The following is a 16,593-nucleotide window of genomic DNA, read 5'->3' as shown; positions in this document are numbered from 1 at the left end:
AGTTTATTCAGCGGTTACTTAGAGAGGAGCATGTATCGCATTATCCAAACTTTAAGAGATGCGATAGTACATAAGTGTGTCCAAAATCTCTTTACCACTGGTGTGTTGAACCATCATGAAAATCTCGGCGATTACTCTGTGATTACTACCGAAGTGGGCCATGGGCTTGCATTGGTGGTTTATACCATGGGCACTCCTATTCTTTCTGTCAGCAGTGTGGGTATTCCCAGGCTGACAGCAAGAGGAGGAGCTGGTTTGGGCAATGTGAATACAAGTTGTGCTCATCAATCCATCCTGGTTATTGAGAGTCAATCAGTTGTGACGGTACAACCGGCTTGGCTGACAAATCCGTTTTCCAGCCATAGTCAATCACCTATTGATCTAGCGGGGTTAGACCTTGCAGATCAATGCAGCCCATTTAGCCATTATGGATGGGCAGCTTGAGGGTGATTTACACAACCAGTTGACAGCTGTGGTACACAGCTAGCTTCCCTAAGCTCCTACGACAGGGAAAAGCTGCGCCTACAGCAGGATACCCGGGTATACAGAGCCCCTTGCAAGTAATTACGCAGTATCTCCCAGGTACAGCAGTGCACAGCCAGGCTCCCACATGGGTACCCAAACTGAGACTGCATCGGTACCTCGTTGCCCGTCCAGGTTGATACAGCCATTGTGGCAGGGGGAAGTTGTACCGGTGCTGCTGTACCATGGGGTCACCATGGTGGTAGACCAATGCAGGGTCAGTCGTCTGCAAGTTATGTAGCATGGTACCCACTGCAGGGTGGTTTCCTTCATGGCCTAAAGCTGTGGCAGATTATTCCCACCTAATGGTTTTGCAGCACCATCAGCTGTCTAGATAAATGGGTCATGTTGATATACCAAAAGACCAAACATGCTATCCATGTTTGCGGCACGTCCCTGCGTGGTCATTTGTACTGAGTACCCCGGATATACCACATGCTGCTAGATAATTCAGGGTCTCGCAGGAGTACTCCCTCTTCTCTTGCTTCACATTCTGCTACCCAAAGGGTACAGAGTGCTCAGGCAAGCGATGTCTGTTCTTTGTCTTCGTCATCAGAAAATGACTCGGAGTCAGAGGGCGATTCTCAGTCTGATGAATCTGAAGACGGAGTTCCAGCTCTCCTTCCTCCGCTACCCATTGAGAAAATGACCAGCACCAGTCTTCCCCTGGACAACAAGAAAGCTGGCTATGCCCCTGGCTCTCGCATTCGCATCCAAAATCAGGTTGATGTATCATAAGGCAGTCAGGCTCTTTGGTTGGATCAAGTTTCTATTTAGAGAATAAAGGTATTGTTTTTAGCCGCTGTCGTGCATCTATCGTTTCATATAATTATTGTAAGTAAAACAACGAGGTGAAGCCGAGTTGATTTACACCAAAAATAATGATGTCGCCCGTGTTATATGAGACGATAGATCACGACAGCGGCTAAAAACAATACCTTTATTCTCATTCTTAAACACTTCAATTCAAATAAAATTCAAATATTATACAAATTTTAATCAAATTAAATCTACATTTTGCAAGGAATTACCTAGAGCTTAAAATCGATCAGTCCTGTTGATGCTGTGCGCCTCCGATTGGTCCAAATAGCGAGTATGCGTATCGCGTTGACGCACACGCGCTGACCCGTGTGATATCCTGTCATATCACACGGGTAAAGCTGGGTAAGAACTAATAAGATTGCAGGAACGTTCTCAAGTGTTTAAGAATGTTCTAAACAATGGAGCAGGTTCACCGCTGGTCAACAGGCAGTAGAAGTTTTGAAGCCTTCCTTTAGGAGTCTTTGGACTAGACTCCATACACCGGACGATCATTCCGTATCTCCGGAAGCCTTGTTCTAGCACAGTACCTTTACATGTTACAAATGAGGATTACAATACCCTCCTGAGGATTCCACTATTGGACCCCGATATCGCCTAACACCTGCCACTTTTAGCTAAAGGCATCCGTGTCCTAGCTACTCCACCAAAGGGAGGATGAACTCAAGCACATTAACAAGCATGCTTGGATATATGTGTAGAGTTTCACCACTACCGTTGCCTCGGTAGGCTAGTGGCCAAAGATCACGGGGCAAAATCTATAAATTAAAGGTGCTGACAGCTAACTTCAACAAAAACGCCATGGGCCTAGCCCTCAGTATGTCCATCCATCGTCCGGAGATCACTTGCTTTTCCCTTCTAAGGGACGCTGGGGTTCTTATTTGGCAAGGCGTTCTGTCAGCTCATCGTAGAGCATGCCAAGAAAGTCGCCAATGAGGCCATATTTGCCTCCCCCACCCGGTTGGAGCTATTTCCGAGCTACAAGCGCAAGTGTGCTAATCGTGCAAGGGATCTCTGCAGTCCCCACCCTGTGGGTTACCTGATACACAGCAGGGTCCCTTTAACAGCAACCTATGCACCCGAGGGGGGGGGTACACAGTACAAATGGCCATACGGGGACGTGCCACGAACATGGGTAACATTTTCGGCCTTTTGGTATATCAATGACCCCCTTTTAAAGCCAATGTTGGTATATGGTCGGCATTAAGTTCAATGAGTTGACCAGATCTTCAGGTTGTCATTATAGCTAGAGTCAGTATATGACTCAAATGGTTCAATGAGTTACATAAAAATGACCTTGTGTGGTATTTAGTTCCCAGGAAGTGAGTGTTGCCTGATGCAATTTGTGGTTAAATATTGATCCCTCACTACAAGAGTTATTACCGTCGATTTGGTTGAAAAAGGAGGTGAGACATGATTAATTCTGTTCAGGCAGTGAAACTTAATGGATGGGTACTTTTTTTAGGATTTTCTCAATTTTTTCGGAAAATAGCCCACTTTTGCCTCAATCTAGTCAAAATTTCTGCAATATTTTGGGGAAATTTGTAAAAACTAAGACAATTTTGGTTAAATTCGGCCGCAAATTTAGACTTTTGGTATATCGATGTGTCAAAATTTCTTGATGGGTCCACTTTCAAATTCTCAGCTGCACACCCCTACCAAAACCAAAGTTGAGTACCCCACCCCCTGGGCATATGCAGTACCTCATGAGTGCAGGGATACATGGCAATGCTTTTTTACATAAAGAGCTTTGGCCAGAGTATCCTGGTACATAGCAAGGTCCTCGGGGGGGCTATGTTGAGCCTCATTAGGTCAGCGGCACTGGGCTCCTGCCAGTACTGCGCTGGTGCCTCAGTACCCTCAGCCTGAGTTCTCACGTGCAGCTGGATCAACAGGGAGGAGGGGTACCGGTGCTGCAGGGTTACCATGGTGTACCCAGGTGATTGATCCATGCAGGGTCCGTCACTTAGGGGTCACCCGTAGTGCCCACCATCAGCTTGATGCATTACTCCAGATCTTATCACACTGCTTCAAGTGGGGCAGCTCACCTCAAGCTGGGCTCCTGACAGGGTCAGACAGCACACCGGCTGTAGTAGGATGGAAAGTTTGGGCCAATGGACGAGCATGGTGGACCTATCTCCCATGAGGCGTACTCAAAATTTCCATCCATTTTCACAGCACCTGTCATCACCCATTTTCACAAGCACTTTCGATATCAGAAGCTGACGGGGAAGAGCTCGAGTGGTGGTACTATTACCCCAACTTAATGACCATTGATAGCGTCATTTTTTCATAACGAGTTTTTCATGTTTATGGAGATATGACTGTCAGGACGATGCAAATTGCAGGACTGACTTTATTTTCCTCGCACAAGGTCTTGTCGGCCGATGGTATGGCTGGCTTTGCAATAGATGCTACAGATATAGACAAAGCAGCAATGAAGGCTTAATTACCGACCCGCCGATCTCAATAGTACCAAGGCTGATAGACAGGATCGTGAGGGGAGGATTGCAATTGTCATATTGATCACATCATGCTGGACAAGGTTCCTCTGTTTCAGGCCAATGGTCGATCTTCTCGTAGGTTTCCAACAACTTCTTCCTCGGATACCCGGAGGCACAGGGATCAGAGCAACAGTCTATCAACTGCACCGGCACTTGACAGCATAGCCCTTTATTATAATGAAAGACAAAGATATAAAAAGACTAGTTTGCGTCTGACGTCACTGTCAATCAAATTCTCTACGATCCTTGATTGCTAATAGCGCGTATAAGGAAGGTCGATTCATCTGGCTGGTGCCGATCGGAGAAAAGGAATAGCAGTGAATGGCGAAAAATACGAACTCTTACAAGGCAAAAAGCAGCTTTTCTAGGCATTGTGGACATGGTGCCTTCACCAAAGAAAGTTTCCTACTATTAAGACTTAATAACTTTTGAGATGGTTTGTATGTTTGTTGGTGCAAAATTAACATTAAGGCGCCCGGTTTTACCGCCGTGTTCAGCAACTCATATCATCACGACACTTGTAAACAAACCGTGCTCGGAGTTTGATTGACATATGACGTCAGACGCAAACTAGTCTTTTTATCTTTGTCTTTCATTATAGTCAAGAAAGAGCTTTCAGAAAGATCTGCTGGGCTCATCACCAATGGGAGACGAGAGTCTTCCTCCCTAGAATACAATGAACACTCATTCCATGCCATGGTTAGAGTGATGAGGCAGGTGTGTCTCTCTTCTACAGCCCTGGTGACGCAAGTTACAGAGTTCTTGTCTGAGAAACTTGGATCATGATTTGACCAGCAACAATCAGGACCTGCGAGTTTGTGATCCTTTCCATATATCAAGGTTATGGAGACGATACTACCAAATCTCCTCAAGGGAATGCTCACAACCACCCTCTAGTAGAAAGATCACCCCTCTAGGGGACATACTGCTGTTCATGAGTACATGCGACTCTACATACTGCAGTCCAGCTGAGGCTTGTTGATGCCCAAAACAGTACATGACCGGAGTCAAAAGAGGGCAGTTTTCCAGTCACCTTGAAAAGTTGGGTCCATTAGATCAATACCAGTGCAGTGATATCCATTCCAAAAGATTACCAAAAGGATTCATTATGTTGGTTATTCGCAGTCCTTGGTGCTTCCGGTTGTTGAGGGAGTGTCTGTCTTTCTCTTGGGTAGAGAAATAGGACGACATCCTGTCACGGATATACTTATTATTCCAATCTCTGATCAAGATACTTAAGGGCAGCTTCAAAACATGACCGCCGATTGACGAGTGGTTAATGGCGGTTGAACCACTTTAAATTGTTTAGAGCAATAGAAACCAGCTCCCACCAGATGGGACCGGCGGGCAACCGACAGTCAAGTTTTGAAGCCGTCCCTAACTTGTACCTACATCTGGTCAGTTACTTACCATATCAAATTTCAGATGTTGATGCAAGAATTATCTTAATCAACATCAAGTGGCGGGGGGAGATGGGCCAAATGCCACAAAATAAACATTTTGTAGCCAGAGGTTTCCAGTGATATAAAAATCTCAACTTTTTTTTGAGAAAAGTGGGGATGATGCTGTGGATCACGAAATGCCCTTTTAAACAAAAATATACACCATTATGTGCCATTTTAAGCTTAATTTAGTGATAAAATTGCTTTCTTCAATATTTCAAAAAAGAGGTGAATTTCAAAAAAATTAAAAATTAAATAAAAAATTAAAAAACAATTTCATGTCTCTTCATGAAAAGCTAGCCAAAAATTTTTACTCCAAACTTTTTTTTGTATGTTTTCACAAAAAAAAGGGTAAAAAAGTGTATTTTTGTGATTTTTTTCAAAAACTAATGATTTTTTTCAAAAATCTGACCTCGCCATGGGATTCCTCGACTCATTTCCGTTCCAAAAATGTATAGGTTTATATACTTTGGACATAAAAATCAGAAATAATGATGCTCCAAAAAGGTTCACGTTCTCTCTCATTACATTGCATTGCACTATCTCAATACATAGGGCCTTATTCACAAAGTTAATTTTCGCATCATAAGAATTCACATATTTCAAATTTCGATGACATATTTGATATCAGTATGAAAAATGCATCAAAATGAGTACAAACAATCCCAGTTTTGGTTAACCCTGGCTGAAATTTGATACACTTTTGATACACCACTTTTGATACGTATGAAAAATGTATGAAATAAAAGGCTTTGAATTGGAACCCTCATTTCATACACTTTTATGTATCAAAACTGTATCAAATTAACATTGCATACACATTTTATACATATCAAAAGTGTATCAAATGCCAAGATAATGTATCAAAAAAGTATCAAATGAAATGTATCCTTTCATTTCATACATATTTGATACATAATTATATCAAAAGTGTATCAAATAAGTAACTGTATCAAATCAGGGTTCCAATTTAAACTGTATCAAATTAGCGTTGAAATTTGTATCCTTTCATTTCATACACATTTCATACATAATTTATATCAAAAGTGTATCGAATATGTTACTGTATCAAATGAGGATTCCAATTTAAACTGTATCAAATTTTCGTTGAAATTTTTATCCTTTCATTTCATACACATTTCATACATAATTTATATCAAAAGTGTATTGAATATGTTACTGTATCAAATGAGGGTTCCAATTTAAACTGTATCAAATTTGTGTTCAAATTTTTATCCTTTCATTTCATACACATTTCATACATAATTTATATCAAAAGTGTATCGAATATGTTACTGTATCAAATGAGGGTTCCAATTTAAACTGTATCAAATTTGCGTTCAAATTTTTATCCTTTCATTTCATACATATTTCATACATAACTATATCAAAAGTGTATGAAATATGTAACTGTATCAAATCAGCGTTCCAATTTAAACTATCAAATTAACATTCAAATTTTTATCCTTTCATTTCATACACATTTCATACATAATTTATATCAAAAGTGTATCGAATATGTTACTGTATCAAATGAGGGTTCCAATTTAAACTGTATCAAATTTGCGTTCAAATTTGTATCCTTTCATTTCATACATATTTCATACATAACTATATCAAAAGTGTATGAAATATGTAACTGTATCAAATCAGCGTTCCAATTTAAACTATCAAATTAACATTCAAATTTTTATCCTTTCATTTCATACACATTTCATACATAATTTATATCAAAAGTGTATCGAATATGTTACTGTATCAAATCAGGGTTCCAATTTAAACTGTATCAAATTTGCGTTCAAATTTTTATCCTTTCATTTCATACACATTTCATACATCATTTATATCAAAAGTGTATCGAATATGTTACTGTATCAAATGAGGGTTCCAATTTAAACTATCAAATTTTCGTTGAAATTTTTATCCTTTCATTTCATACACATTTCATACATAATTTATATCAAAAGTGTATCGAATATGTTACTGTATCAAATGAGGGTTCCAATTTAAACTGTATCAAATTTGCGTTCAAAATTGTATCCTTTCATTTCATACACATTTCATACATAATTTATATCAAAAGTGTATCGAATATGTTACTGTATCAAATGAGGGTTCCAATTTAAACTGTATCAAATTTGCGTTCAAATTTTTATCCTTTCATTTCATACACATTTCATACATAATTTATATCAAAAGTGTATCGAATATGTTACTGTATCAAATGAGGGTTCCAATTTAAACTGTATCAAATTTGCGTTCAAATTTTTATCCTTTCATTTCATACACATTTCATACATCATTTATATCAAAAGTGTATCGAATATGTTACTGTATCAAATGAGGGTTCCAATTTAAACTGTATCAAATTTGCGTTGAAATTTTTATCCTTTCATTTCATACACATTTCATACATAATTTATATCAAAAGTGTATTGAATATGTTACTGTATCAAATGAGGGTTCCAATTTAAACTGTATCAAATTTGTGTTCAAATTTTTATCCTTTCATTTCATACACATTTCATACATAATTTATATCAAAAGTGTATCGAATATGTTACTGTATCAAATGAGGGTTCCAATTTAAACTGCATCAAATTTGCGTTCAAATTTTTATCCTTTCATTTCATACACATTTCATACATAATTTATATCAAAAGTGTATCGAATATGTTACTGTATCAAATGAGGGTTCCAATTTAAACTGTATCAAATTTGCGTTCAAATTTTTATCCTTTCATTTCATACATATTTCATACATAATTATATCAAAAGTGTATGAAATATGTAACTGTATCAAATCAGCGTTCCAATTTAAACTATCAAATTAACAATCAAATTTTTATCCTTTCATTTCATACACATTTCATACATAATTTATATCAAAAGTGTATCGAATATGTTACTGTATCAAATCAGGGTTCCAATTTAAACTGTATCAAATTTGCGTTCAAATTTTTATCCTTTCATTTCATACACATTTCATACATCATTAATATCAAAAGTGTATCGAATATGTTACTGTATCAAATGAGGGTTCCAATTTAAACTATCAAATTTTCGTTGAAATTTTTATCCTTTCATTTCATACACATTTCATACATAATTTATATCAAAAGTGTATCGAATATGTTACTGTATCAAATGAGGGTTCCAATTTAAACTGTATCAAATTTGCGTTCAAAATTGTATAATTTCATTTCATACACATTTCATACATAATTTATATCAAAAGTGTATCGAATATGTTACTGTATCAAATGAGGGTTCCAATTTAAACTGTATCAAATTTGCGTTCAAATTTTTATCCTTTCATTTCATACACATTTCATACATAATTTATATCAAAAGTGTATCGAATATGTTACTGTATCAAATGAGGGTTCCAATTTAAACTGTATCAAATTTGCGTTCAAATTTTTATCCTTTCATTTCATACACATTTCATACATCATTTATATCAAAAGTGTATCGAATATGTTACTGTATCAAATGAGGGTTCCAATTTAAACTGTATCAAATTTGCGTTCAAATTTTTATCCTTTCATTTCATACATATTTTATACATAATTATATCAAAAGTGTATGAAATATGTAACTGTATCAAATCAGCGTTCCAATTTAAACTGTATCAAATTAGCGTTCAAATTTTATCCTTTCATTTCATACACATTTCATACATAATTATATCAAAAGTGTATGAAATATGTAACTGTATCAAATCAGGGTTCCAATTTAAACTGTATCAAATTAGCGTTGAAATTTTTATCCTTTCATTTCATACACATTTCATACATAATTTATATCAAAAGTGTATCGAATATGTTACTGTATCAAATCAGGGTTCCAATTTAAACTGTATCAAATTAGCGTTCAAATTTTATCCTTTCATTTCATACACATTTCATACATAATTATATCAAAAGTGTATGAAACATGTAACTGTATCAAATCAGGGTTCCAATTTAAACTGTATCAAATTAGCGTTGAAATTTTTATCCTTTCATTTCATACACATTTCATACATAATTTATATCAAAAGTGTATCGAATATGTTACTGTATCAAATCAGGGTTCCAATTTAAACTGTATCAAATTAGCGTTCAAATTTTATCCTTTCATTTCATACACATTTCATACATAATTTATATCAAAAGTGTATCGAATATGTTACTGTATCAAGTGAGGGTTCCAATTTAAACTGTATCAAATTAGCGTTGAAATTTTTATCCTTTCATTTCATACACATTTCATACATAATTATATCAAAAGTGTATGAAATATGTAACTGTATCAAATCAGCGTTCCAATTTAAACTGTATCAAATTAGCGTTCAAATTTTATCCTTTCATTTCATACACATTTCATACATAATTATATCAAAAGTGTATGAAATATGTAACTGTATCAAATCAGGGTTCCAATTTAAACTGTATCAAATTAGCGTTGAAATTTTTATCCTTTCATTTCATACAGATTTCATACATAATTTATATCAGAAGTGTATCGAATATGTTACTGTATCAAATCAGCGTTCCAATTTAAATTGTATCAAATTAGCGTTGAAATTTTGATCCTTTCATTTCATACACATTTCATACATAATTATATCAAAAGTGTATCAAATATGTCACTGTATCAAATCAGCGTTCCAATTTAAACTGTATCAAATTAGCATTGAAATTCTTATCCTTTCATTTTATACACATTTTATACATAATTATATCAAAAGTGTATCAAATATGTCACTGTATCAAATCAGCGTTCCAATTCTAATGCTGGCCAGCGGGACCGCCCTATTTTTGATACATGCCATTTGATACACTTTTGATATAGTTTTTTGATACACTTTTGATACAGTTTTTGATACACTTTTGATGGCTGCTCATATCCATAATTACCAGACTTGAGTCCTGTTTATCAGGGACAGTCTGTGTAGCTCAGTGGTAAGAGCGCTCGCCCGACAAGCGAGAGGTCTGGGGTTCGAGTCCCCGCACAGGCAGGTATGTCCGGAGTTTTTACTCTGGTATATCTGCCTATGCATGTAATGTTTCCATTTGTAAATTCATGTTTAATTGTGCTAGTGTGCGATGCGTAATTCTTCTTTCCCTGTATATTGATATATTAAGAATACGATTAAGCATCATTAATTTGATCTCGTGCGCTAGTTTGTAATGTTTGAATGTTTCCATGTTCCAGTGTATGATGCGTAGGCCTCTTCCCTTGTTTGCATGATTATATTAGGCCGGCGGGTAAGCATCATTAATTGATCTCGTACACTGGTATGTAATGTGTTGTTTGTACTGTTTACCCCGCATGGCTGCTCATATCCATAATTACCAGACTTGAGTCCTGTTTATCAGGGACAGTCTGTGTAGCTCAGTGGTAAGAGCGCTCGCCCGACAAGCGAGAGGTCTGGGGTTCGAGTCCCCGCACAGGCAGGTATGTCCGGAGTTTTTACTCTGGTATATCTGCCTATGCATGTAATGTTTCCATTTGTAAATTCATGTTTAATTGTGCTAGTGTGCGATGCGTAATTCTTCTTTCCCCTTTATATTGATATATTAAGAATACGATTAAGCATCATTAATTTGATCTCGTGCGCTAGTTTGTAATGTTTGAATGTTTCCATGTTCCAGTGTATGATGCGTAGGCCTCTTCCCTTGTTTACACTTTTGATAGTTTTTTTGATACACTTTTGATAGTTTTTTGATACACTTTTGATACAGTTTTCTATACACTTTTGATACAGTTTTGATACACTTTTGATACAGTTTTTCAAATTTCAAAATTGGTCCAATCAAGCTCAAAATCAACAAGAATTATCCTTACATGATCTAAACATATTTGCAAACATTAATGACCCCAAAGTGAAGGGGTCAAAGGTCAAATTTTGAAATTAGTCTAATCAAGCTCAAATTCAACACTGCCCTCTACTGCTAATGCTGACCTCTAGCACTTTCCCCCATCACGGAGCAGCTCAATGCACTTTCCCCTATCAACGTTCAAAATTACAACGCAATAGGATAAATGTGTGAGAAAGTCTTGCAAAAAAAGAAGCAAAACCCAACCAAAATGGAACATACATACATCAGAGGGCCTGCTTGGAATGCAGTGCTTGTCACTGAAGTTGTTACCCTCAATAAAGAGACAAAAAGGCTACCAATAACATCTACTATACAGGCATGTGCTATATTCATGCTTAATACATATACATTGAGGCCCTATATATAATATATAGTAAGCTTACCTTATCAGAACAAAGTCAGATATTTCCTCTTTAATCACAGTCCCTGATTACAACGACATTGTAACCTAATGTGCAGTCTACAAGCATGTTTGTATCTTCATCATGATAAATAAAACACCATAATTTGCTCTAAAATACAGTACATTTCCAAATGCAAATCCTGGTGTTAACTGCATACATGCCACATGGGCAAATTTGAAAATGATGAGTCATTATCTAGACATGTGATCAGTTATTGATACAGTTTTGATACACTACAAAAGGTCAGTTTATGAAAGCCCAATTTGATACACTTTTGATATACCTCTAGCCACCCAAAATAAACTAAGTCCAATTTAATACGCTTTTGATACACTAAAAAACAGGCAAAGTCCAATTTAATACACTTTTGATACACTGTATGCAGCCAGAATTTGACTAAGTCCAATTTGATACACTTTTGATATACCTCTAGACACCAAAAATTAACTAAGTTCAATTTGATACACTTTACATACACTAAAAAACAGGCAAAGTCCAATTTAATACACTTTTGATACACTGTATGCAGCCAGAATTTGACTAAGTCCAATTTGATACACTTTTGATATACATACACTGAAACTTTACATACACTGAAAAACTGCAAAGTTCAATTTGATACACTTTTGATACACCACAAGCATGGCCAAAATTAACTAAGTTCAAATTTGATACACTTTTGATACATTTTTGATACAGTTAGGTGGTATTTGATACAGTTTTGATACCTTATATTTTCAGTTGATACATTTTCAATACACCCTTTGTATATCAAAACTGTATTAAATTGCTGTTTGATACAGTTTTAATACACTTTGATACACTTTTGATACACTTCTTGCTGTATAGAATTTCTGCTAGGGAAGCCATTCTCCAAATAAAATATCACATACAAGTATACACCATAGATTTACAGTATAGGCCCATCAGTAGGTTTTATCAAGTGAAATTTCGCGGCGTAAAAATTCTGGATTTTTAAAATTCCAATGACATATCTGGAATAAGCATAAAAATTGCACCAAAATGAATCCAAACTTGACTATTTTCCGTTCAGGGATTCTCGTGATAGAATTTAATAATAACAATTAATTATTTATTAATTAACATTGTTATTATTGTTATTTATGCATGTTATCATTAGTATTTAATAAATTATATTCCCTGCAATTTTTTGGATAGAGCCAATATCTTCTGTTTTACTCAAGATGCTACACATCTTACCATGCTTACTAGGTGGATGCTGGCAAAGAGTAACAGCAAACTGATTATAATTAGAGGGGATGCTAGTGGGGGTATAGCCATACTGCCAGATTTATTGTTTTTAAATAAATTATTTATTTATTAACATTGTTATTATTGTTATTTATGCATGTTATCATTAGTATTTAATAACTTATATTTCCTGCAATTTTTTGGATAGAGCTAATATCTTCTGTTTTACTCAAGATGCTACACATCTTACTAGGTGGATGCTGGACTATGGCAAAGAGTAACAGCAAACTGATTATAATTAGAGGGATGCTAGTGGGGGTAGCCATACTGCCAGATTTATTGTTTTTAATTAATTATTTATTAATTAACATTGTTATTATTGTTATTCATTATGTTATCATTAGTATTTAATAAATTATATTTCCTGCAATTATTTTATCTCATTGTATATTTTACTTGTTACATTTCAGATATAGGTGAATGGGAGAAACAAATGGTGATTGGTGAAGGCAAATTGAGGGGGCCAATAGGCATAGCTATCCATGAGAGCAATGGAGATATAGCAATTGCAGACTACGATGCAAAATGTGTGTTTGTTTACAATACACAAGGGAAGTACAGGTTTAATCTTGATACAACACAACAACTAAATAAACCCTGGGGTGTTGTTTACACCTCAGGTAAATATTATGTTACAGATGGGTCAGCATATGTCAGGTATTATAATGCTGATGATGGTAAGTATTGTGGTAGATGGCTCTCTGTTGAACCAGGTTACAATGTAGGTAATGATAAAGCAGAGCTATATGGAATATGTGTGGACACAGATTGTAATCTGTTGGTAGGTGATAGGGTTGGTAAATACATAAGTAAACACACAGGTGATGGGAAACACATCAATAGTTTTAATGTTGACATAAAGCCTGGGTACATGGCTGTCACATCACATAATAATGTCATCATCTCTGATAGCAGTGTAGTACAAATCATCAATCAAGATGGCTTAGTACATAGGGTTCAATGTCCTGGCATGAGTCAGCCATGGGGTGTTTGTTTTCATAGTGGTGTGTTGTTTATATGTGATTTGGATAGTGCCAATATCTTGTGTTTTACTCAAGATGCTACACATCTTACTACCATCCCAATAGATGCTAAACAACAACGTGATTTGTATGGTGGATGCTGGGCTATGGCAAAGAGTAACAGCAAACTGATTGTAAGTAGAGGGGAGGGTAGTGGGGGTACTGCCAGAGTTGAAGTGTATACACGTAAAAAATAAATCCATTTATCAACATCATCATATTAACATATCAATGGGATTATGCTAATTATATTAAATTATTCAAATTAATTTTATTTTCACATTTAATTAATTTTCATGGCTATTTTTTTAATTTTTTTATGTAATTAATTTTCATGCATACTTCTATAGGGTTTTACCATAGGGCAAAATCATTTCCAAAAAAATTGCATAGTTGATCTGAAGAACCGCTGAACCAAACCGAGTCATGTTTGTGCTTATTCAACTGCATTTTTTATGCTTAATCCACATAGGGGGACGAAAGTTTAAAATTCCAAAAATGTTGGTGTTTTTTTGGCGTGTTCAGTGATTCTGGTGGTAAACTCAGATGCAAAAAAATTGAATAATGCGTCATAAAAATTTTAGATTTTGAAAATTTCGTTGATGGATTTGGAATCAGGATAAAGAATCGAGCAAAATGAGTACAAATATGCCTATTCTTGGGTTAGCGGTTCTTATAGTTTATTATTTCATAAATTCATGTATAATTCAATAGGGCATACAGTTACAGTGCATACTCCTATAGGATTTTTACCTCAGTTTAAAATCATTATCAAAAAGTGTCATAGTCATCTCAAGTCGAACCACTTTACCAGACGTTTGTGTCTTTTTTTTTTTTTGCTGAATATAAATATGGAAACGAAAATTTAAATTCCAAAATTGTTGAGTTTTTTGAGGGGCAATCAATGTAAGCACCAAAATTCCAGCTCAAATTTGCTATATTTTACATTATCTCAAAGTCAATTTTCGCGTCGAAAAAATGTCAGATTTTTAAAGTTTTGACGACTTATTTGGAATCGGGATATAAAATGCATCAAAATAAGTCCAAACAAGCTGTGTATTGGACAAAAAGTCCTTATGAAACGATATTATTAGGCCTACACTTCAACTCTCAAGTGAAGCGCTTGTGTCAACTTTATATTATGTTTGATTGTCATTATTCAAATCCATGTAAACAATACATTATTATGACAGGATATCGAAACTTGTGTTCAAAAAAATATTTGTTGGTTGATTGATTGATTGATTGTTTGGTTAGTTGATCAATTCATTAATTGATTGATTTGATCAATTGATTGAGTGAATAAATTATTGATTTTCCATGGTTTATTTGTTATTTGTTAATTCGTCAATATATTTCTTGTTGATCATTATAGATCTTGCTCTTTTGACCAATTTTCCAGGGGGGTCTATGAAAAAATTTGTACAGAGATGTGCCACGCAGACTTTCGGATGCCGACTTTCTCTATACCTACTTTTTGCTAGTTTGCCACCCATCAGTATACCAATTTTTCACAAAAACACCCAAAAAGTGCCCAAATTTGTCCTAATAGGGCGCTTTTATGGGCACTTTTGCCCAATGCCCACTGAAAGCCCACCCATCGATGTACCAAATCGCTGAAAAGGTACCCTAAAACCGTGGCACATCATCCCCAGATACCTACTCTGGGCCAATTTTATGGTACTTTATATTACTAACATTGATTGTATGATTCAATCTTCTTGTTAGCACTTTGATCAATTGTTTCAATGGATTATTTCATGATTATGTGAATTTGCACCACTCATTGGTTAAGTTAATTGACTATTTGAAACAACACCCACACATGTTTTATGTCTTGATTGGAGATGATGCTTTATCTTGTCTGTGACAGGTTTGTTATCTAATTCTACTCTTATTGATTTCACTTCAAAATTCACAATTTTTCTGTAGTATTTTATATCATCTTTGTGTCATAATTTGATATAGAAAAGTAAATTCAAAATTTATTAAGTTTTACCACCTTTCAATTTTATTAATTTTTTTGCATTTTTTTCTGACTTTAATTTGTTTGTTTTTTAAATACTGTGTTTTGGGATGTGTATTTTTATAAATGCCACAAAAAGTATTTGTTTTGGTATGATCCACAAATGACTGTGTATCATTTTAACTCTTCATTATTATTTTTCATATCATATTTACCTGTGTGTTTACTTATATATTTATTAGTGTGGGGACATTGTTAGCAATCTACTTATGTTCTTTTTCTTTATTTTTGGAATGTTTTAGCAATTGTTTGGTAGTTTTTTAAACAATCACCATGTAACTCATATTGAGTAAAAAAATCAACTCTTGAAAGAGTCTAATTTCAGATGTATTCATGTATTCCACTCTTTCTACATTACTTCCAATTTGACTCCTTTGGGAGTTGGATTCTTAATTTGACTCCTTTTTTCGATATAAAATTCACACCACTTATTACCTCTGTTGTACCAAATTCCAATTAGCTTTGCATCTGATATCATTACTACATTTACTACCATCAGTACTTACCAGAGTATAGCATTATATAACCTACTCAGAAACTTTGAATGTAAACTCAACATTTGACCCAAATTCAAGCCAGTAAACAAAGTGTTACAAAAATCAATATTTATTGGAGACCTAATAAACTGCTCAAATAAAGAAAGTCCGCAGTCATGTAACCGGATCTACACCAAAACCTGATCTTATTATGACAATTTGATTGATACGGTCGT

At 35.3% G+C, this 16,593-nt stretch overlaps 1 protein-coding gene and 2 non-coding genes across 6 annotated transcripts in view; all 3 read left to right on the top strand.

The window, feature by feature from the left end:
* Positions 1–16,593, top strand: part of LOC140146050 (uncharacterized) — a 19,971-nt gene extending 3,378 nt beyond the window's left edge. For 3 of the 4 annotated variants that reach the window (XM_072167796.1, XM_072167794.1, XM_072167795.1), the window contains one exon: positions 13,244–16,593. In XM_072167796.1, coding sequence (XP_072023897.1) covers positions 13,244–14,052 — 809 coding nt within the window. In that variant the 3' untranslated portion in view covers positions 14,053–16,593. The remainder of the gene's footprint in view (positions 1–13,243) is intronic. The other variant, XM_072167793.1, reaches the window with a different exon arrangement.
* On the top strand, positions 10,220–10,292 carry Trnav-gac (transfer RNA valine (anticodon GAC)). Its single transcript has one exon. It is a non-coding gene; the product is annotated as a tRNA-Val (tRNA).
* Positions 10,659–10,731, top strand: Trnav-gac (transfer RNA valine (anticodon GAC)). Its single transcript has one exon. It is a non-coding gene; the product is annotated as a tRNA-Val (tRNA).

The sequence above is a fragment of the Amphiura filiformis genome, chromosome 2, assembly GCF_039555335.1.
Source record: "Amphiura filiformis chromosome 2, Afil_fr2py, whole genome shotgun sequence".
NCBI lineage: Eukaryota > Metazoa > Echinodermata > Ophiuroidea > Amphilepidida > Amphiuridae > Amphiura > Amphiura filiformis.
The sequence above is the reverse complement of the archived record's forward strand: the minus strand, read 5'-3'. Positions and strand labels throughout refer to the sequence as shown.